The sequence below is a fragment of the Carcharodon carcharias genome, chromosome 21 (assembly GCF_017639515.1).
Source record: "Carcharodon carcharias isolate sCarCar2 chromosome 21, sCarCar2.pri, whole genome shotgun sequence".
NCBI lineage: Eukaryota > Metazoa > Chordata > Chondrichthyes > Lamniformes > Lamnidae > Carcharodon > Carcharodon carcharias.
Window position 1 is genome coordinate 45,144,887 of NC_054487.1, and position 21,594 is coordinate 45,166,480.

Below are 21,594 nucleotides of genomic sequence, written 5' to 3' on the forward strand. Positions count from 1 at the left end.
CCTGTAGGCTCCTGAACTCCACCGTTGGGTACAAATGTCGAACAGACAGCCACACTGACTAGGAATTTACAGCTGCTATGGATGGGGTGGCAGTGGTGGGGAGAGGTAGGCCGTGAAAGTGGGCACCTTGTCATAGGCTCTGTTCACTGCCTCCACTGCAATTTTAGTTGCAGTGGAGTAGGTGTTGAGATGACTTCCTCCACCCAAGGACCAGTTGAGAACCATAAATGGCGATGTAACAGCCACATAAAGGCCATTCCTACTGCTGCTAGGATTTTACCCATAGCAGGAGAGGCCTGCACCAAGTGTGCAGCCTGGCAGCTTTCACTGCTTGGGCTATGGCCAGGTAAGGTGGGGGGTTGGATCTCTTCTTTACAAGCTCCCTATGCCCTTTGGAGGCCTCTAGCAAGGTCCTCCCACCTTTCTGTTTCTCCTCTCATGCTCTGTCTACCCTGGCTCCCCACCTCCTCACCGTCCCCCACCCCTTCACTGGGGCATGTCAATCTGACCCAAGTGAGAACTCCCACGCCCACACATTCTACTTACTTTCGCATCTGGCTCCATTGATGATCATTGTTGGGGACTGAATGCAGTGGCAGCTGTGGTCACTACTCCGGGTGGCACTTCTGAGACCAGAGGGCTGCTGGCCATTTGATTGGCTGTTAACTTTTGGAGGCAGGATTTCCTCCTCTGATGTAGATGGAAGGAACAGCCCAACAGCTGTTAAATAGTCGGGCAAGCCTGCAGAGTGGAGGTGGGCTTGCTCTGCCTTTCAGGCTGGTGGGGTTGGGGGGTTGGGGTTGGAGTTGGGGCTGGGGGTGGAGGGGAGCCGGGAACCCACTCCCAGCGTAAAATCCAGCCCGCTGTGTGGGAAGCAGTCACTTAGTGATTTTTTTTCCAAAGAACCAATGAAGTACTTTTGAAGTGTAGGCAATGCATGTAGGGACTCTCCAAAGGCTAAACTTGTCATCCAATTAAGGCTCTCAAATCTGGAGCGCCAATCAGAGGCCTTTCAACTTGAAAGGAACAGCAGGCTTTGATAGTAGGGTGAGTAAGGGAGAGGGTGCTTCAAAATGGAGGTGCCCTCTCTTTCCAACTTTTTAAATTAAATTTAAAAATGGCTTTTGCAGCAATGCCACTTCTGTACGGTGAGAGAATGAGGGGGAGTTCCTCAACAGAGTTGCCTGCAGCCGCTGCTGCACGCACATGGGCAGGGAGGACCTCTAGGCCTGCCTGGAGTGCTGAGCCCCCCCACCACCTGGTCTGCTGCCAGGAGGTCCTCTCCAGCACTTAAATTGGACCCTGCCTCCTCTGGAAAATCTCAGTCAGCTTCCATTAATTGGCCTTAATAAGCTGGACTGCCTACCCTCTCATGCAGGTAGGTTACCCTTCTGCTTCCCGCCCCCACCCCCATCCAATCTCCCGAAAAATGGCCTGGGGCCAAGATAGAGCCGGGGAACTGTCACATTGGCCAATGGCACTATTTTTAGCACCTGTCCGCCTCCTTCCTGGTCCATGATGGGTCAAAAAAACAAGCCCCAAGTCCTGTTCACCCATCACCCCTGTGATTGTGACATACATTGGATCCTGGTTGAGCAATGCCTCAATTTTAAAATGTTAATCTTTGTTTTCAAATCCCTCCATGACATCACCCTTCCCTATTCTATAACTGTCTCCATCCCAACAACCCTCTAAGGTATCTGCGCCCCACCAATTCTGGCCTCTTGCACAGCCCAAATTTTAATTGCTTCATTATTGTTGGACATGTCTTCAGCTGCCTCGGCATTAAGCTCTTCAATTTCCTCTCTCAACTTTCCTGCATCTCTACTTCTCTTTTCTTCTTTAAGATACTCCTTAAAACCTACCTTTTTCTCCAGGGTTTTTTGTCATTTGCTCTAATATCTCCCCATGCAGTTTGGTGTCAAATTTTTCATTTCATAACACTGTTGTGAAGTGCTTTGGAACATCTTACTATACATTAAAGGTATTATATACATGCTGTCGTTGAGAAATAACTGTCAAGATTACAAAAAGATTATAATGATGAAGTGCAACTCATTGCCTTTGTGATATGTAACTGATGGTAAATTAAAAGGATCTTTAAATCACAATTTCATGGGTTCAAATGAGTTATTCATTAACTTTTGTGGGAGATTTACTAAAATGATGAGACTTTAGTTATGAGGATAACTAGAAAAATTGGCTCTAATGTCTTAAAAAAGCTTACAAATGAGTCTAATACAGGCATTTTGAGAAAAATAATGGTTCCAAATTCCAAAAAGTCAGGAGCTAGGGTTGAAGGGAAGGGAACATTTTTTTCAAATTCTGCCCTTAATTTTCTTCAGATTGCCCACGAATTTTTCAGAATGAATAGAATTAATGGAGGGGCTCCTATGATGTGTGAGGAATTTAGAATGACGAAGAATTAAGTTATTGAAACATGATTAGTGAAGGTAGCTTTTTAACACTGGTGGAAAGCCCTTCCTCACCACCAATAGGAAAACCAGAACAGGATATTTTCAGCTGTTTCAATTTTGAACTGTCTTAGTATTTACACACAACAAGCAACAAATATTTAGATCTAAATAGAAGAGATATGCTTACATAAAGCAATCAGTTATTGCTGTACCATGTTTAAATCAGAAACTATTTCATTTTAACAATTACTATTCTTTTCAGGTGTTGGAGGCAAATGGTATGACAGAGCCTGTTCAGATGAACTTCCATTTATTTGTTCCTACAAGCTCTTCTGAAGTTTAAAAAGAACAACAATGCTTCAAGAATTCTTTTGATTTGCTTCATAGTGCTGGTATTACAGTTTAAAGTCATTCTAACAGCTTAAACCAGCAGCAAATAATAAACACAACTGCAAAATAATCGTTGTTTTAGTTTATTTGCTGAGACAGGTCTGTAATCAACTCATTCCTTAAACATTGAATTAGTAATAATATGCTTGACACATTTTGGGTAAAATTTCCCACATAAAAGCATTTATTTTCCAAATTCTATGTGTTCTGTCATAAAGCAAAGTGTATTCACATATATTTAAAGAAAGGAGCAATACATGATTAAAATACTAAAAAGCTATCTTTAATGTTGTTTTCCCAGACTTTAAATAACGATTTAATAGCCTGTCCAGAAATCAATAAACACCCTGTACCCATGGTGTTGAGAAGTCTCTGATCTTTCCTGGCTGTAAGTAGGAGATGAAAAATGGAATCAGAGAGACAGACAGACAGTCAAGTGGCACATTTCAAACAAAATGCTATGAAGATTGGGAATTGGAAGTATACTTAAAAAAAATGCAGGGCTATTGGATAAGAAGGGGAGTGGGACCAGCTGGATAATCTTTTCAAAGAGCCTGCATCAACAATTGGCTGAAAGGCATTCTCCTGTGCTGTATGATTCTATGGCTGAGCTATCAGGTCCAGGAGAGGCTGTGAGAAGGTTAAAATGCAGTGGAGTCTTTAGACATATTTTCAGCAAAGTCAAACAAGGTGATGTAGGAAGATTAATGTGTTCATTATTTTTTATGATAATAAAAAGATGAATTGTATTGATTGAAATAAATGGATCTGATCATAACTGTTGCCCTGTATGTTCATTCATATCAAATAAAACAACGGGGAGTTCGGGTGGGCCGTTCGGGAGCGATCACGGAGTAGATCACAGCCCGCGATTGGCTGCGCACCGCCATTTTACGTGGGCAGGCCAATTAAGGCCTGCCCAGTGTGATGTGCACCCGGAAGTGCTTAGCACTACCTGTGTGGGTGGGGGGAGGAGGGAGAGTCGGGACTTGCGCTCTTTCACGCATGCATGCGAAAGAGCGCAGAAATCCCCGCCTCAGGGAGATTAATTTCATTATGAAACAGTGAAAAACAAAAGAAAATTATTCAGACATGTCCCCTCATATGACAGTGTCACAATGAGCTAGGACATGTTTATAAATTTTTATAAAAAATTAGATTTAATTAATGAAATTAATTAAGAGTGGTCAACAGGACTTTAAACTAGAAAGTGGGGTGTGGAGGGAAGGGTAAAACTCCAAGAAGTATGACTAATGGGAACCAAAGCAGCAGGTTAGGGTGTGGGGGGATGGATTCAACTTCATGGAAAATTATGAAAAAATTGAAAAGAAAGGAGAGCCCAGGAGACGCTATTAAAGTCTCCAGAACACAAAATAGGACAGAGTGTTTGGAAAGGGCTAGGAATCTAACTTCAAGCACATCAGATAAAGAGACGACAATGAGAAAGGGGGCAGGAAATACAGGACTGAAGGTGTTGTATCTGAATGCACGCAGTATGTGAAATAAGGTAAATGAGCTTGTGGCCCAGATTGAAATTGGCAGGTATGATGTGGTGGGCATTAAGAGACATGGCTGCAAGGGGATCAGGACTGGGAGCTAAATATCCAAGGATATACATCCTATCGAAAAGATAGGCAGGTTGGCAGAGGGGGTGGGGTTGTTTGTTAGTAAGAAATGAAATTAAATCGGTAGCAAGAAATGATATAGGGTCAGATGATGTAGAATCTGTGTGGGTAGAGTTGAGGAACCACAAAGGTAAAAAAAACAATGGGAGTTATGTACAGGCCTCCGAACAGTAGTCAGGATGTGGGGCACAAGATACACCAGGAGATAGAAAAGGTGTGTAAGAAAGGCAAGGTTACAGTGATCATGGGGGATTTCAATATGCAGGTAGACTGGGAAAATCAGGTTGGTAGTGGATCCCAATAAAAAGAATTTGTGGAATGTCTCCGAGATGGTTTTTTGGAGCAGCTTGTGGTGGAGCCCACTAGGGAACAGGCAATTCTAGATTTAGTGATGTGTAGTGAGGCAGATTTGAAAAGGGAGCTTAAGGTGAAGGAACCCTTGGGAGGAAGTGACCATAATATGATAGAATTTACCCTGCAATTTGAGAGGAAAAAGCTGGAATCAGATGTAACGGTGTTACAGTTGAATAAAGGCAACTACAGAGGCATGAGGGAGGAGCTGGCCAGAATTGACTGGGAGAGAGCCTAGCAGGAAAGACAGTGGAACAGCAATGGCAGGAGCTTCTGGGAGTAATTTGGGAGATACAGCAAAAATTCATCCCTAGGAAGAAGAAGGGAGGACGAGGCAACCATGGCTGACAAGGGAAGTCAGGGACAGCATAAAAGCAAAAGAGAAAGCATACAATGCGGCGAAGAGCAGTGGGAAACCAGGTGATTGGGAAGCCTACAAAGACCGACAGAGGACAACTAAAAAAGAAATACGGAGGGAGAAGATTAAATATGAGGGTAAACTAGCCAGTAATATAAAGGAAGATTGTAAGAGTTCTTTTAGATATATAGAGGCAAAAGTAGACATTGGGCCGCTGGAAAATGATGTTGGAGAAGTAGTAGTGAGGAACAAAGAAATGATGGAGGAGCTGAATAGGTACTTTGCGTCAGTCTTCATAGTAGAAGACACGAGTGACATCCCCAAAGTTCAAGAGAGTCGGGGGGCAGAGGTGAGTATGGTGGCCATTACCAAGGAGAAGGTGCTGGGAAAACTGAAAGGTCTGAAGGTGGATAAATCGCCTGGACCAGATGGATTACACCCCAGAGTTCTGAAGGAGATAGCTGAAGAGATAGTGGAGGCGTTAGTGGTGATCTTTCAGGAATCACTGGGGTCAGGGAGGATCCCAGAGGACTGGAAAGTCGCTAATGTAACCCCCCCCCCCCCCCCCCCCCCCCCCGTTTAAGAAGGACATGAAGCAAAAGATGGTAAACTACAGGCCGATTAGCCTGACCTCGGTTGTTGGTAAGATTTTAGAGTCCATTATTAAGGATGAGATTTCAGAATACTTGGAAGTGCATGGTAAAATCGGGCAAAGTCAGCATGGTTTCATCAAAGGGAGGTCATGCCTGACAAATCTGTTAGAATTCTTTGAGGAGGTAATGAATAGGTTAGACAAAGGAGAGCCAATAGTTGTTATCTACTTGGACTTCCAGAAGGCCTTTGACAAGGTGCCGCACAGGAGGCTGCTCAGTAAGAGCCCATGGTGTTAGAGGCAAGGTACTAGCATGGATAGAAGATTGGCTGTCTGGCAGGAGGTAAAGAGTGAGGATAAGGGGGTCCTTCTCAGGATGGCGGCCGATGACTAGTGGAGTTCTGCAGGGGTCAGTATTGGGGCCACAACTTTTCACTTTATACATTAATAACCTAGATGAAGGAACTGAGGGCATCCTGGCTAAGTTTGCAGATGATTCAAAGATAGGTGGAGGGACAGGTAGTATTGAGGAGGCAGGGAGGCTGCAGAAGGATTTGGACAGGTTAGGAGAATGGGCAAAGAAGTGGCAGATGGAATACAACGTGGGGTAGTGTGAGATCATGCACTTTGGTAGGAAGAATAGAGGCATGGACTATTTTCTAGATGGGGAGAGAATTCAGAAATCTGGAGTGCAAAGGGACTTGGGAGTCCTAGTCCAGGATTCTCTTAAAGTTAACTTGCAGGTTGAATCGGTAGTTAGGAAGGCAAATGCAATGTTGGCATTTATTTCGAGAGGACTAGAATATAAAAGCAGTGATGTGCTGCTGAGGCTTTATAAGGCTCTGGTCAGACCACGTTTAGAATATTGTGAGCAATATTGGGCCCCATATCTCAGGAAGGATGTGCTGGCCCTAGAGAGGGTCCAGAGTAGGTTCCCGAGAATGATCCTAGGAATGAAAGGCTTAACATATGAGGAACGTTTGAGGACTCTGGGTCTATACTTGGTGGAGTTTAGAAGGATGAGAGGGGATCTGATTGAAACTTACAGAATACTGAGAGGCCTGGATAGAGTGGACATGGGGAAGATGTTGCCATTAATAGGAGAGACTAGGACCCAAGGGCACAGCCTCAGAGTAAAGGGAAGACCTTTTAGAACAGAGATGAGGAGAAACTTCTTTAGAGAGTGGAATTCATTGCCACAGAAGGTTATGGAAGCCAGGTCATTGAGTGTACTTAAGACCGAGATAGATAGGTTCTTGATTGGTAAGGGGATCGAAGGTTATGGGGAGAAGGCGGGAGAATGGGGTTGAGAAACTTATCAGCCGTGATTGAATGGCAGAGCAGACTCAATGTGCCGATTGGCCTAATTTCTGCTCCTATTTCTTATGGAAACCTTCATGAAATCTCATCCCGCCCGTGGATGAGATTTCATGAAAAATGTGAAGGCTGCCTGGGCTTTTCGCCTGCTCGCCAACCTTAAGGTTCAACAGGCAGCTTTCTCAATAGGGTTAATTACTTCATTAATGGTCTTAACAGGCTTTTGACAGTTCTGCAGGCGTGCACCTGACTCCGCTTGCGTGCCCGCCAAACAGAAGTTCGGAATGACGCACGGTGATGTCGGGACGCACACCCAACGTCACCGCACGTCACTTTATGTGCCCCACACACCGAACAGAAGATTCTGGCCAACAATTCATTGCTGGTCTCGTCTTAACAAAAACTTGCTGGTTCTGTCTTCTGAGATTGAATGAACACATGTACAAGCAACAATAGCATAAATATAAGCTCAGACCTTAACGGTTTTATTGTCACACCCCTGAATCATGCAACTGCAAAATTACAAATTGAGCAGTATGGAATCGATTGTAACTAAGAGGATATCTGAGGCAAGACCCTAAACATTTAAAAAAAGGTACAAAACTTTATGCAATAGTATCAAATATTCAGAAAAGGTGACTTTGAGTACATTTTTTTCCCTTTTATTTACTAAGTTAAATTTTATTCATGTTTGACTCTAATGTATTTATACAGAGCTAAGCATTAAATAGTGAACTTCCAAAATGTTGCTCCTGATATTCAGACAAGTCTGCTGCTATTAATTCATGAACGTTTTCCAACTTCTGTAATGCTAAAAATATATTTTAACAAACATTCAGTACCAAATCAGATTCCATAAAGCATTATAAAGAGGAGCTGAGATGAATGCACTGTAGGAACTACATAGTCGAATTGTGCAGACATCAATATGGTTAATGCTGGTAGAATCAAAATAATATGAAAACAATATGGAGTGTTGCAATGATGTGCAAAATGATATAATAGCCCTCTTTAGTGGCATTCTGTCTCTATATGATGGATGAGGAATACTTTCTCTGTTCTCACAGTTACAATCACTATTCAAGAAATAAGATGGGCAAAAATTCCTGTCTATAGAAAGAAAAGATTATTAATCCAAGATTTGTGAATGAGCAGATAGAATCAAAGACCTCAAATAAGTCATGGTCATTCAGATCACCAAAATATTCTGAACATTCTTTAATACTAGTGAAATTTTCTAACAGTAAATAAAAATTTTCATGTTTAAAATCATAATTACAATAAAAGTAGGTGAGGAGGAAATACCCATAGTTAAAGGTTAGTAAAAGTTGGTGACTCCTTCTTCTCAAATTAAAAACATAAAAGCACAGTCATCAAAGATAGGTGGTTCAAATTAATGCCTCATTTGGTAAGTTTTGCTCCCAGGAATGCAATCTATCTGATTAGATAAATGAATGTTTCTTTAACTTGGCTAAAGCTACTCTACTTGATGAGAGAGTATAGTGATCTAGATAAACCTGTTACAATGGAGGATTGTGAATCATAAAATTCAGCAGATCATGCAAGTGGGTAATTCCAGAACATAGGCAATATATTTATAAAGTACAACGTAGTCATTTGCAAAATGATCATATTAGTTTTTAGGAGACAATGGTGGAAGAAAGAAAAAGAGCCCCAAAGCCTCAGCTATGTGCACTCTACCCTTCAAATTGAGCAGGGTCACACAAAAAATAACAAGTCTATTAAACAAAGACCATTAAAACACCTCCTAAAAGTATAACTGCTAGGCTAGAAAAGCTAACCCATTCAAGATCAAGTTGATTTTGTTGGCATACTGTGGGAAATTAAAAACTCTCCAAGTATTGCAGTTTGTAATGGAGAGTCAGTTGAGGCCTTTTTAATAGCACTTGTGAATAAATACTAAACAATTCCCAGCATAAGCTGCATAAAGATAAATGGAATTGGCTCAACTGATGTGGTTACCAATTTTAATGGAACATGTGGTTCAATAAATCTTTCACTTCTTAGTTATTTCAACCCTCCTTTCACGATGATCCCACCTGAGAAAGTTTTGAAGACTGAACTGACTACAGAGGAGTTATCTGGGACTTAAAGTAGTGTTTAGAATACTTTTTAGAATCTTGTCAAGGATAGTGAGTAGCATGTTAGAAACACTTCTGTAACTTAATTTGCAATGCAGATTCATCTGATAAAATGAAAGTAACTTCACATATCAGTGGTAGAGAAAATGCTAGAGTCTATTATAAAGGATTGATAACAGGACACTTAGAAAATATCATTGGGATTAGACAAAGATTTATGAAAGGAAAATCATGTTTGACAAAACTACTGGAGTTTTTTGAGGACGTAACTAGCAGAATAGATAACGGAGGACGAGTGGATATGGTGTATTTGGATTTTCAGAAAGCTTTTGATAAAGTCCCACATAAGAAATTAGTGTGTAAATTTAAAGCACATGGGATTGGGGAAAATATATTGGCATGGATTGAGAATTAGTTAACACACAGGAACCAGAGAGTAGGAATAAATTGGTCTTTTTCAGAATGGCAGGCAGTGACTAGTGGGGTACCTTAGGCATCAGCGCTTAGGCCCCAGCTATTCACAATATATATCAATGATTTGGATGGAGGAATGAAATGTAATATTTCCAAGTTTGATACGGCACAAAACATAGTGGGAATGTGAACGGTGAGGAGGATGTTAAGAAGCTTCAAGGTGATTTAGACAAGTATAGTGAGTGGGCAAACACATGATAGATGCAGTATAATAAGGATAAGTGTGAAGTTATCCATTTTGGTAGGAAAAACAAAATGGCAGAGTATTATTCAAATGGAGATAGATTGGGAAATGTTGATGCACAGAGTGACCTGGGTGTCCTTGTACACTAATCACTGAAAGCAAGCATGCAGGTGCAGCGAACAGTTAAGAGGGCAAATGATATGTTGGCCTTCATTGCAAGAGGACTTGAGTATGGAAGCAAGGATGTCTTACTGCAGCTACACAGGGCTTTGGTGAGACCTTACCTGGAGTATTGTGTGCCGTTTCGGTATCCTTGCCACAGAAGGAGTGCAGTGAAGGTTCACCAGGCTGATTCCTGGGATGGTAGGATTGTCATATGAAGAGCAATTGGGCCGACTAAGCCTGTATTCACTGGAGTTTAGAAGAATGAGAGAGGATCTCATTGAAACATATAAAATTCTGACAGGGCTGGACAGACAGGATGCAGGGATGATGTTTCCTCTGGCTGAGGGGTCTAGAACAAGGGTTCACAGTCTCAGGATACGAAATGCAACATATGGTTCAGGACAACACTGCCTGTAATCCAGCATAAACTCTCACTAAACTGCCATCCTTGTTCAGGTAGGTCATAAGAACTGAGTGAAGAAGACTGTGCTCTCTGCTGAAGGTTGGAGTGAGGGATATTTTTGGAGTAACTTGACACTTTCTAGAGACCATGTTACATCTATCCTTGGAGCAATTAATGCTAATGCTAAGGTCTACATTTTGAAGCCAAAACACCACCAACAGATATTGGAAAAGAGCAGGCAACATAACACAATTTTCTGATATGCGCTGGCTGCATGTGAAGCCCTGTTAATGGTGCAAAGCCTTACAACATCCACCCTAATCAGAAATAGAAAGTATTGAATTAGCAAGTTGTATCCCATCTATTAAACCAAAAAAAATTGCTATAATCATATCTCATCATTAGATATCATTAGCAGACAAAGGTTGTCAAAAACAATTGATTTCTACATGAAATTATTACTATATTCTATCACATATTCTGGGTAAATCTGAAATTTCTCAAATATAACAAACACAGATGGATTATTGGTGCAGTCAACACAGCTGTCATAGAGTTTCAAGCTTCCAACATCTTTGGATGGAGGCCGATCATAGCTTGAGTGTCCTTCAGTAAACTGTCCTACTAACACGCGTGCCAAAAACATGATGTTGGGATTTGTTGCAGAATCTGAGTGCAAGTCAAAGTTGGCGCAGGATGCTTTCTTAGCAAAGTACCTTCCTGCAGAAAAGAATAAATGAATTGTGTCAAATTATATAAATGCAAAATATAACTTCTTCTCAAAGCCTCTCCATGTAAGAAAGATTAGAAGGAGAAAACTGAATAATCAAGCTCCGTCCTCTCCCTTAGAGCATTTATAATGCAACCTGCCATAGATCTCTATCCCACCTTTCTATTTTCTGAAGGGAAGTTCAGCATAAAAAAAATTGATTCATGAGGGCAATCGAGTAAAACCCCAGAATATTAATTCATCCTCACATTTTTAAAATTCAATACAGGACAGTTCCCTTCCACAAACAACATTATTCTCCTATCATTGCAGTGGTCCCAAAAGCTGAGGAACAATATACCCCATGGATTTGGGCCATATTAATTTAATCAGATCTTGAAATGTTGGTAATGTTCATTTTAGTGTTACACTATACCAAAAGATTATATTTGTACATGTGGAATGTTAATTCTTTAAAGGTGATAGCCTTGACATTTACTGTATTGCTGTTTGTGGGATCTTGCTGTGTGCATATTGGTCGCCATGTTTCTTACATTACAACAGTGATTACACTTTTCAAAAACAAATGTAATTGGCTGTAAGCAACTTTGGGACATCCTGATGTCATAAAAGATGACATAAATGCTATTTCTTTCTTTGTGAGAGACAAGAGAAATCAAGTAGACTTATTTATGCAACTGCTGTACCCGGTGGAGAAACCACAAATATTAGCTATAATAATTGCATATCAGAATAACCTTTACTGCAATTAAATGGGCTAAACCTATGTTATTGCACTGATAGTCAATTAACACTTTCCCTTTATAGACTTGGATTGTACCAGTCTGTTAGCAATTTAGTAATAACGTTGCTGATTTTTTCTTTGTCCACATCATTGTGCCCATTAATGTGAGGAGTGGTTGTGTTGGGATATGGAATGCATCTATTTCTTGCAGCCATTCACAGAATCAAACACTCCCTAGGTCAAGTTCTTGTTTGTTCTTCGAAGTGAAGATGACTATGTTCATCATCTTGTGTTTGGTAGGGTTCCAATTGGTACGTAAGGCTGGGCTGTGCCCAGAAGGTTTTGCTGCAAATAGCACAGAATAAAGACGATTAAGCTTTGAACAGGTTGCTAGTTTGAGATTTCCTCTCCTTGCATCTTCTCTCTGTCTCTGGTATGAGCTTATTTTTGTAAGAGATGGCACCATTTATTTGGTTGCGCCAGGTGCAGCAATCCTGGGTTAGCTTCTCCAAGGACTCACAGTCGATAGCAAAGGTCCTAAGTGCACTCCAGACTCAAACTGTCCATTGATAGATTTGCTTTGGTGAGCAACTGTTAGGCATTCTGGCTGCATAACCAGCCCAATTCAGTTGTGACTGTCTCAGTATGGTGTAATTATTGGCTTGGCAGCTCGGGTGAGCACCTCAGTGTCTGGTATTTAGTCCTGCCATCTGATCTTCAGAAGCTTCCGAAGGCAGCTCAAGAGAAAGTGCTTGAGCTTCTTGGCATGACGCTGGTACACAGTCCAAGTCTTGCATGCATAGACAGAATGGACAGGACTATTCCTCTACAGACTTTCAGTTTGATAGGAAAATGAATCCTCTTTGTTCACAGGTTGATGTTTGAAGTCTGCCAAAGGCTACACTTTCTTTGGCAATTCTTGTACATTTCTCATCATCAATATAGTCAGCTCAAAAGAATGTGCTGCCAAGGTAAGTAAACTTATCCACTGCTGACAGATTCTGGTCACGGACTGAAGCCTTGGGCTCAAGATAGGGCTTTCCTAGAGCAGGCTGGGACATTATTTCAGTTTCTTTCATGCTGATCGTAAGGCTGAAGTTGTCACATGCATTGAAGAACAAGTCCATGCTAGTGCCTATCCTGAGCAAGTGAATGCCCAGCTCTGAAACGACTACTAGTGCACGGTAGCGCAAACAGGAAACTGCAAAGTATTTCCTTGGAGACCTTGGTCTTTGCCTGGCGTCGTCTCAGATTAAGCCACTTCCCATCCATGCAATATCTAATTTTGATGCCAGGATCACCAGTGTGGAAGGTATCGGAGACCATCATAGGGAAGAACATATTGAAGGGGGTTGGCACTCGGAAAACAGCATTATTTAACTCCATTTGTGCCTGGGAATGGGTCAGAAGATTCACCATCATCCAGGACACATGTAAGCATGGTGTCATGAAACTGTCAAACCATTGTGATGGATTTCTAAGGACAGCCAAATTCCTCCATTACCTTCCAAAGGTGCTGACTGTGTTAAAGGCCTTGGCCAGATCAACATACTGGTGTAGAGGTCAATGTTTTGTCCTAGGCAATTTTCTTGGAGCTATCTAATTGCAAACACCATGTCAATGGTTCCTCAACTTTTTCTGAAATCACATTGACCCTTTGACAGCAGATCCTGAACCAAGTGGTTCAGAAAGATTCTGGTGAAGATTTTTGCCAGCGATGGAACAAAGTGAGATTCCTGTATGATTGCCACTAGATTGGCAAGTTCTTTTCTGCTTGTATAGGTTATGATCCCCATGGAGGAACCATAAATCAAAATACCCAAATTTAGCAAATGACCCCTGAAAGAAGAAATTACCAACAGAATTTCACTTGTTGTAACTTTTACTTTCAAACAAATCAGAACCAACACAAATTAAACATGAGTTCACAGGCAAATGATACTTCAAATAAAACGTTCTGCTTCTGGGTCAAAGGTACAATGGAGGCATCTTTGTATTCTTGCAGGATAGTTCCTTACTTCCACATAGAATGAAAGAGTTGTTTCATGAAACTTAATTATTAGGATTTAGTAATACAGTACCTACCTTTTCCATATAAGGTTCCATTCTGTCTGAAGCTTCCCCAATCAAAGTTCTGGTAGCAAATGGCATCAACAATCGAGTGATCTGTGATTCCATGAAAAAGGAACTGTTCCTTCACATCATGATTATCATTCCTTTCTCTCATCTGCTCTTTCCACCTGAGTACCAGTACACACAAAGGGGAGTAAATGCTTTGGAAAAGCAGTTAACAAGGGCTAATAAATCATAACATTCCAAAATGATCATTCTATCTTACAGTATGATTGATATTCAATTCCTTTAAGATTTACAATTAATTTTAAGTTTCTCACAGAAGTACGCAGAATTTCGTTTTACCGGTTTTCTTTTGGTCTTAGCTATGAGAAAAGATTGGATGGGCTGGGATTGTTTTCCTTGGAGCAGTGAAGATTGAGAGGGGAGCTGATAGAGGTGTATAAGATTATGAGGGGCATGGATAGGGTGGATAGGAAGGCACTTATTCCCCACTGTGAACTAGAAAAAGCAGAAAACCTCATCCACGGGTGAGATGAGGTTTCATGCAGCTTTTTAAAAATTTTAATAAAGTTTTTTTGAAAATTATGGACATGTCCCAACTCATGTGACATTGCTAAATGAGGGGAGATGTTAGGGAAATTTTATTTTTCTATTTTAAGGTTTTTGACATTTACAGCCGACTTCCCTGAGGCTACACTTAGCTTCAGGGAGATAAGTGCGCTCTTTCGTCTGCATGCGCGAAAGAGCGCACTCTTGATTTTCGGATTCCCCCCTCGCCCGAAGAGGGAGCGCACAGTGCTTTTGTGAATAAATCACGCTGGGCGGGCCTTAATTGGCCTGCCCGCGTAAAATGGTGCCGCGCCTCCAATTGGAGGTGCCAATTGGAAGTGTACCTGTGCGCGCCCGCCCTTCAACTTCCCTCCCGACGGGTGGAAAATTCAGCCCTATGAAGCAGAATATTTATACTGAGGTACAGTTCCCCTGGTGCTGGCAGTCCTCTAGTAACTCACTAAAGAGGCCATTTTTCATGTATGATACTAAACAGTGAAGATTCAGCACCTGTTCAACCATGGGTGCATCACAGTCAAGCCCAACCCATCTGTAAGCAATGTCCACATATACTTGAATTTTCCATTGTGCTGAAGAAATCACTAGATTGCAATTAAAATTGTGAACTTTGGTTGATTTTTTTCATTTTTGTGTACTAGGAGCACTGAAGTACTTCTAATGCAGCTTCAGTCAACACAGTAGAGGCTGGAGCTTAAACGTGGGAACTCCCTGATCTCCATAGTTCAGTACCATTTTGGACAGTTTATTTACCCACCAAGTCATTGGAAAACCCTCTTTGTACCAGAACTGTCAAAATTCTGCATCAAACCAAGGGAATTTTAAATTCCAATACAACTCAAAATTACTTCTCATTAATAAGTGTGATTTTGTGAATATATAAGAATTGTCATTATTTGAAACAGTAACAAACGTAAATCGATCAGTAAGTGACCAACATGAAAGAACTGTGTGAGTTGCAATGTAATGCTTTTCTCTCAATGCATGATGCCCTTGAACCACTCAAATGAATTTCTGTATTGTAAATTACTTACTAGTGTTCATTTTCCCCTATAGATTAATCGATCCATTATACTATATATAATTCAGCTGATTTTTACAATCTTTAAGATTAATGACACTGGCTATCTGATACTGAGTCTTCCATATGATCCGAGAGCCAAAAATATCTAAGATCAGATGTAAGCTACAAAAGTTTAAAAGTGGTATTTTTAATGAAATGAAGGAACAAATAAAACAAATAAAGTGAGGGGCAGATTGTTTGGCAACCTTTATAGCAGATAAGTGAATACCTTTACAGGCATAATGCAGGTAAATTCATTCCCAAAACTAACAAGCTCAGAGAAAGCAAACATGACCTTAAATGAATTCCAAACAAATTGAACGTGAAACATAAAGGAATTCTGACATGGGAAAAGGAGACAGGGCACACGAAATGTATAAGAGAAAATGCAAAAACACTTTGCAAGGTTGAACAAAGGAAAGAGAAACCAATGAAGAAGTGTAGCAACTGAAACTAAGCATCACAGTACAATAAATTGTTTTAGTAGCACAGCAGCAAGTGGACGGTCAAGAGACTAGGTAATGAGCATGGAAGATGCAAGTGTTTGAAATGGGCTGAGAAAAATATAGTAAATACTGTTTCCAAGTATTCACAAAAGAAGATGTAAGCAATGTGTCCACGCAATACAAAAATATCCATTGCAAATTCATAAGATTCACCTAGAAAATTTACCTTCAACTGAGATAAGACAATCTGATCTATAATTTCCTGAATTATACCTTTTCTATTTCTTGAACCAGAATGTAATATTAGGCACTCTGCAGTCCTTTGCCAGAAATGACAGTTCTAAAGATTTTGAGAAAATTATGAGTATACCTCATATAGAGTATATCTTTTTCATTTTGTTCACTATTCTGAAAAGCATATATTCTCTGGCCCTAGCTACCTTTCTACTTTTTGTTCCACTCTTTTGCTACATTTTCCTTTTAAATATTTGAGCAGTATCTTTTCCACACCGTACTCCTCCAGTATAATTTAAACTTTCTTAACCTTCATAATCTCCCTTTCTTGTTATCATCTACTTTGTTACACATGTCTAATGTCAGAGTATTGCATGCAGGTAGATATTACTATTACTAATTGCCACATTCAATAATGTTTTACGAACCACCGAAATATTTCCCAAAGTCCAAGGTTTTGAACTCTGTCAATTTTATGGATTTTGCTGGACGGCATGCTCTTATGGAAGAGGGACTGGATATTCTCATATTCTTTGGAGAGCGGTGAAAGCTGAATACGCTGCAAAAATAATTCAGAACATAAGCATAAATTGATAGTATTTAGGCAAAGATTAATTCTGTAGGATTTATTTTGCGATCGAGCATTCTCAGAGGGAGGTCTATCTAGGAAATGATAGATTTGTAGCCTTTTATTTTCTTGCCATTAACCATTAACTGTGTTCCTTTCTGGCGTGGACTACAATATCAGATAATGGATCAAACGTGTGACAGACACGTGTTGTTTAATGTGGTCAGTATTTTAATTTTCTTCCACAATGAAAAGCAAAACATAGCTGCTCAATGTCCAGTGTGTTCCCCAAAGAATAGGGGAGGGTCACCGATGTCTATACACCCTGGGTGTCAGTATATCCCAGGTGTCAGTAAAGGAACAGTTTCTGTTTCAATGTTTTAATGTGTGAAACACATAGAAGATACTTGAGATACCATGGCCTGAGTTTTCATACAGACTAAGAGGCTCTCTGTCTGCGAAAATGGCTCCAGGGGCCCGAATGTGGAATTTTCACTCCTGAACCTACCTGCCACCATTTTCATAGTGGGGGTTGCGGTTATATGGGAACAGGTCTGTCTTTGCACATGCGTGATTCAGGGAGGCAGCTGCACATGTTGAAGTGCAGCTGCCTTCAGTCTGATCTGATATTCACATGGAAGGAGTGGGATATATGACTTGTGCACATTAGACCTGGTAGAAGAATGTATAAATTTAAAGGAGTGCATTTGAGCGGTAGAGTACCCTTTTGGAGAGATAAGGTACGCATTTTTATATGGTCCCGGGACATCTTTGGGAGAGGTCAGGTTCATTTGGGAGAGATCAGGTTCATTTGGGAGAGGTAAGGTGCCCTTTAGGGTACACTTCAGGATTGTTAAAAGTAAACATGAATGTATGCAAAAAGTGGATAAACTCAGTGGAACTGTCAAGCTTATTGGAACTGTCAAGGGAGTTGTCAAGAGAACTGTCAATGGAAGCTATCAATGGGAGCTGCAGAGGAAGCTTTCAAAAGGAGCTGTCAAGTTGTCAAGACACTTAAATTTCATGCTATTTACATATTTGAAAAAAATGGCAGTGTTGAAAAAACTCAGTGCTTCCTATTTCATTCTGTCAGTTGACATAAGACTGAGGATTACCATTACAGGATTAGTGATGCATGACAGATTTCACAACCTATCATTATCACAGTAAGGTGCATATCAGTTCACAATTTGACTGCTCCAAGTGCTCAGAAAGTCTTTTATTTTAAATTGTGAATTAACCAATATGCACTTAAGAACTTTACTTAATCTCAGCATGTGTCCTGAGGTCTGCCCACTGTGGATACTGCATGATTTGGCATGGAGGGTGTAAGGGAAAAAGGTGGTGACTGGGGGGACATAGGTTGGCATGAATTGGCGCTAAGTTGACATAGGGGCAATAAAGGGCCATGGGGGTGGGTGGGGGGGGCATAGGTTGGCATTGGAAGCTTGAGACACTAGAGGGTGTGGGTGGGGAGTGTATGAGGGGCCATGGGTGTAGGTGATGGGGTTACAGCTTGGCATGGAGGGTATGAGCAGTGTCCCACTGAGATGGCACAAAGAAGGTAAAACTCTAAAAGAAATTTGTTTCTCTTTCATATTCTCCTTTAAATTCTGCTTTTATTAAATGGACAAATGGCTGGACTGCTAAAATGGCTGCTGCTGACCACATGATGGTAGCTTTGGAAGTTTCTGAGCAGTTCAAAAATGGACAAAGGCTAACACATCAAATCCCTGGAATAGAATACCCCCTGCATTGTATAAACATTCCAGCCAAGCCAACACAAAGGATAGTAGACGTTACGTCTGCACCAGCCAACTATGGACCAAGGCAGAGCTATTTGCGGCACCTCATCTCCAATATTGTGCTAATGGTTCGAAAGTTTCCTGCTCAAAACACATTATTAACAAGGGGCCTTGTCAGCTGAATAGCTCAACCCAAAACCACCCTGTTACATGACTGAGACTTGAGCTGTTTGAATTGCTTTGATTAAACATCTTTTGGGTTTTATCTACAGTCACTGCTTAACCTCAGATGAGAAACAGGTCTCCAGGCTCTGTCTGCCATTTACCACCTAACAGAGTAGCAATGGAACCAGGGCTCTGTCCAGGTTTTAAATTATCTGGCCCTTGTCTACACAGTGTACTACTGGAACATTTGAGCATCTGTATCTATGCCTAGAAGGCTAATTTGTGCCTTTTTCCATAGTGGAAGTCACTGCCTCTGAAAAAGCAGATCACCCTGCAATAGTTTCAGCTTACTAACTCCTTAAGGAACACACCATTGGACTTTTTTGATTCTCGACTCAGTGAAACCATAATTCTTAATTTTATCGTGGCCTTTGCCCTGAATCCCTTTCTTTCCCTTATTCAGCTTTTATTATATGAATGCAAAAATGGGTAGACGTTGCAAAACCCCTTTCTGCATTTTGCATGTGTACAAACTACCCCGCTTATTTTACCTTATCCTGAGTTTGCTGTGATGTTATTAATAGAGGATTTAGATTGCTCCAGATCTGAAGGGGTGGGGAAAATACACCGCCACTTATAAAAGGGGGAAATCAAAAATCAAAAAAACCCTTTTTGTTTACAGGTTTACAGGACAGGTAGCGAGTGGAGAAATCAGGACTGTTCTTTATCAAACACCATTCTGCCTGTAACAGGGGCCATGGGAGTGGGTAGGGGCATGAGATGGCATTGGTTGGCATGGATGGGGCATAGGGAGGTGAGGGGGTGAGGACTGTTTTTTGGGGCTGTTTTTTGTTTTACTGTTTTATTTTGCAGCTGGGTCAAAGGGCCAGATCACTGAGGCCAGCTTTTTGCCCAGGCTGACCCTGCACCCAGCAGCCTTCTGCAGCCTCTGAACTGCTTCTGGGGTCAGCGGACATGATTTCCATTACAACCAGCCCCTCTGGAACAAAAATCCGAACTTCCAGGGTACTTATTCAGCAGTCGTGTTTTTGGAGCAGGGAATTCTCTAAACTCTGTGCATTCAACACGAGAGCAGAAATTCAGGCCCATGACAGATTTGTAAGCTTGTGGGAGGGCTTGACGTAGGGAGGCAGTAAATGAATAATAGGTTGATAAGTAATACCCTATAGCATAAAATTATCTTCTAAATACCCGGTACATGGAAATATTGGATCATCTTACCCAACCATGTTTCTTAGTGTGTTGTCTCCTGCACAGCACTAGGCCTTGCCACTTCCTGTTAAACATGATGTAGGCAGTGTCTTGGAGATCCAAGAGAGTTGTCCTTGCAAACAACTCATCTAGCATCACATCCACTTTTCCAGCCATCAAGCCAGAATACTAGTGCAGTTTTCATATGCCACATGCCTACAAGCTCTGTGAGGTCCCTATGGCCCAAAACTTCAAGTCTGAGTCGGAACCACTTGGTGTGACTTTTTGGTCCTGCCAATGGTGGGAAACACTCTCAGGTCAATTGGCTTTTGGCCAAATCGCTCTTCAAATGTTCTCATCCGGCCTGCTGCCGGTGGGACTGGAAAATCCCGGTCCCTGTGTCCAACACAGGTTGGACAGAAAACTGCCCACTTGCCTGCATGCATTGAAAAGGCTCTGCCTTCCAATCCACAATGTTGAAGAACTCCCTCACGCAGAGACAGTGAAGAGAATCAGCACAGATGTGACATCCTTTTTAATGACATTAGCTGCCATAAGGCAAGTTTAAATACTTAGTGTGAATATTAGTGAATGGTTGAATGGGAAGTGGATGAATGAGTAAATGGGTAGGATAGATAAGGTAAATGGGTGAGGTTTTACGTGGGTAGGGTGGCAGGTGGGTAAGATGGTAGGGTAGCAGTTGGCTAGGTGAGTGAGTGGGTAAGTGGGTTGGGCGTAGACAGGTTGGGTCAGGAAGGGTTGTCAGTTTGGAGGTTAGTCAGATTGAGTCGAGAAGAGTCGGGGGATCGGGGGGAAGTCAGGTGGTGGGGCTAGTCAGCGTCGGTCAGGGGGAATCGGGTAGTTGGGGCTGGTCAGGTCAGGTCAGGGGGGTTAGATTGGGAGGTGAATTGTATAGTTATCCAAGAGTTAGACTAGGATTTTTCTGTCTAATATTTTCTGGAAAGTAAATCAGAACAGTCCAACGTCTCTGACTCTAACTCAAAATCAGAGAGTTTCTTGGAAGGTCTTGAGGAGCAGGGGAATTTCAAACTTTTTAATGTGCGGGACTTCTGCAGGGTCCCGACATGCATCTTGGATCATAAGTCTGGTCTCCAATGATCCAGAGGCCAGAAGGTCTGGACCTTTGTGTTGGATGTTCATCCCATTTGTTCTTCTTTGTTATTTTTTCCCTCCATGAACCTCTAAAAATGTCGAAAATTTTTCAAAATCATTTGAAGGGCATTAACCAGCCTCCAACATTTTTCCCAAAGGCCTTTAAAACCATATCCCTTCAATGGTAAGCTGTGGACTAAATTCTGGGGGCCCTTTAATCTTATTCCCTAACGTAAGACTGAAGCCATAGGGAATGCATGACAATAATATTCATGGTCTGCCTTTTCAGCATCTGGGAAAGCCACAAACACATTCTGAACCAGTGCTTTCTTAGCATGAATTGGTAAATTTGTCCACAAAGGCATTAAATGTGAACGTACTCTTGCAGAATCTCAGGAACACTACTGTGTAATGTAGTAAATAAAAGCTTTTACCTTGTATCCTATGTTTGACAAAGCTGATTTGTCCCAATTTTCTGGAATGTTTCTTGATTCATGGGAACTGGCTTCGCCTTGTCCCAACTGAACTCTGTTGTAAAAGTAAAGAATGTTAAGTACTTAAATTTACAGTATT

At 41.3% G+C, this 21,594-nt stretch overlaps 2 protein-coding genes across 7 annotated transcripts in view; one reads left to right on the top strand and one right to left on the bottom strand.

The window, feature by feature from the left end:
* LOC121293358 overlaps positions 1-3,585 on the top strand; it is a 60,366-nt gene extending 56,781 nt beyond the window's left edge. For all 5 annotated transcript variants that reach the window (XM_041216347.1, XM_041216343.1, XM_041216346.1 and 2 more), the window contains one exon: positions 2,680-3,585. In XM_041216347.1, the coding sequence (XP_041072281.1) occupies positions 2,680-2,753 (74 nt within the window). In that variant the 3' untranslated portion in view covers positions 2,754-3,585. The remainder of the gene's footprint in view (positions 1-2,679) is intronic.
* Positions 3,586-7,512: 3,927 nt separating this feature from the next.
* LOC121293135 (protein mono-ADP-ribosyltransferase PARP12-like) overlaps positions 7,513-21,594 on the bottom strand; it is an 85,973-nt gene continuing 71,891 nt past the window's right edge. For both annotated transcript variants that reach the window (XM_041215864.1, XM_041215865.1), the window contains exons 9-12: positions 21,456-21,549; positions 16,647-16,777; positions 13,918-14,072; positions 7,513-11,098 (exon numbers count right to left, since the gene is read on the bottom strand). In XM_041215864.1, coding sequence (XP_041071798.1) covers positions 10,824-11,098; positions 13,918-14,072; positions 16,647-16,777; positions 21,456-21,549 — 655 coding nt within the window. In that variant the 3' untranslated portion in view covers positions 7,513-10,823. The remainder of the gene's footprint in view (positions 11,099-13,917; positions 14,073-16,646; positions 16,778-21,455; positions 21,550-21,594) is intronic.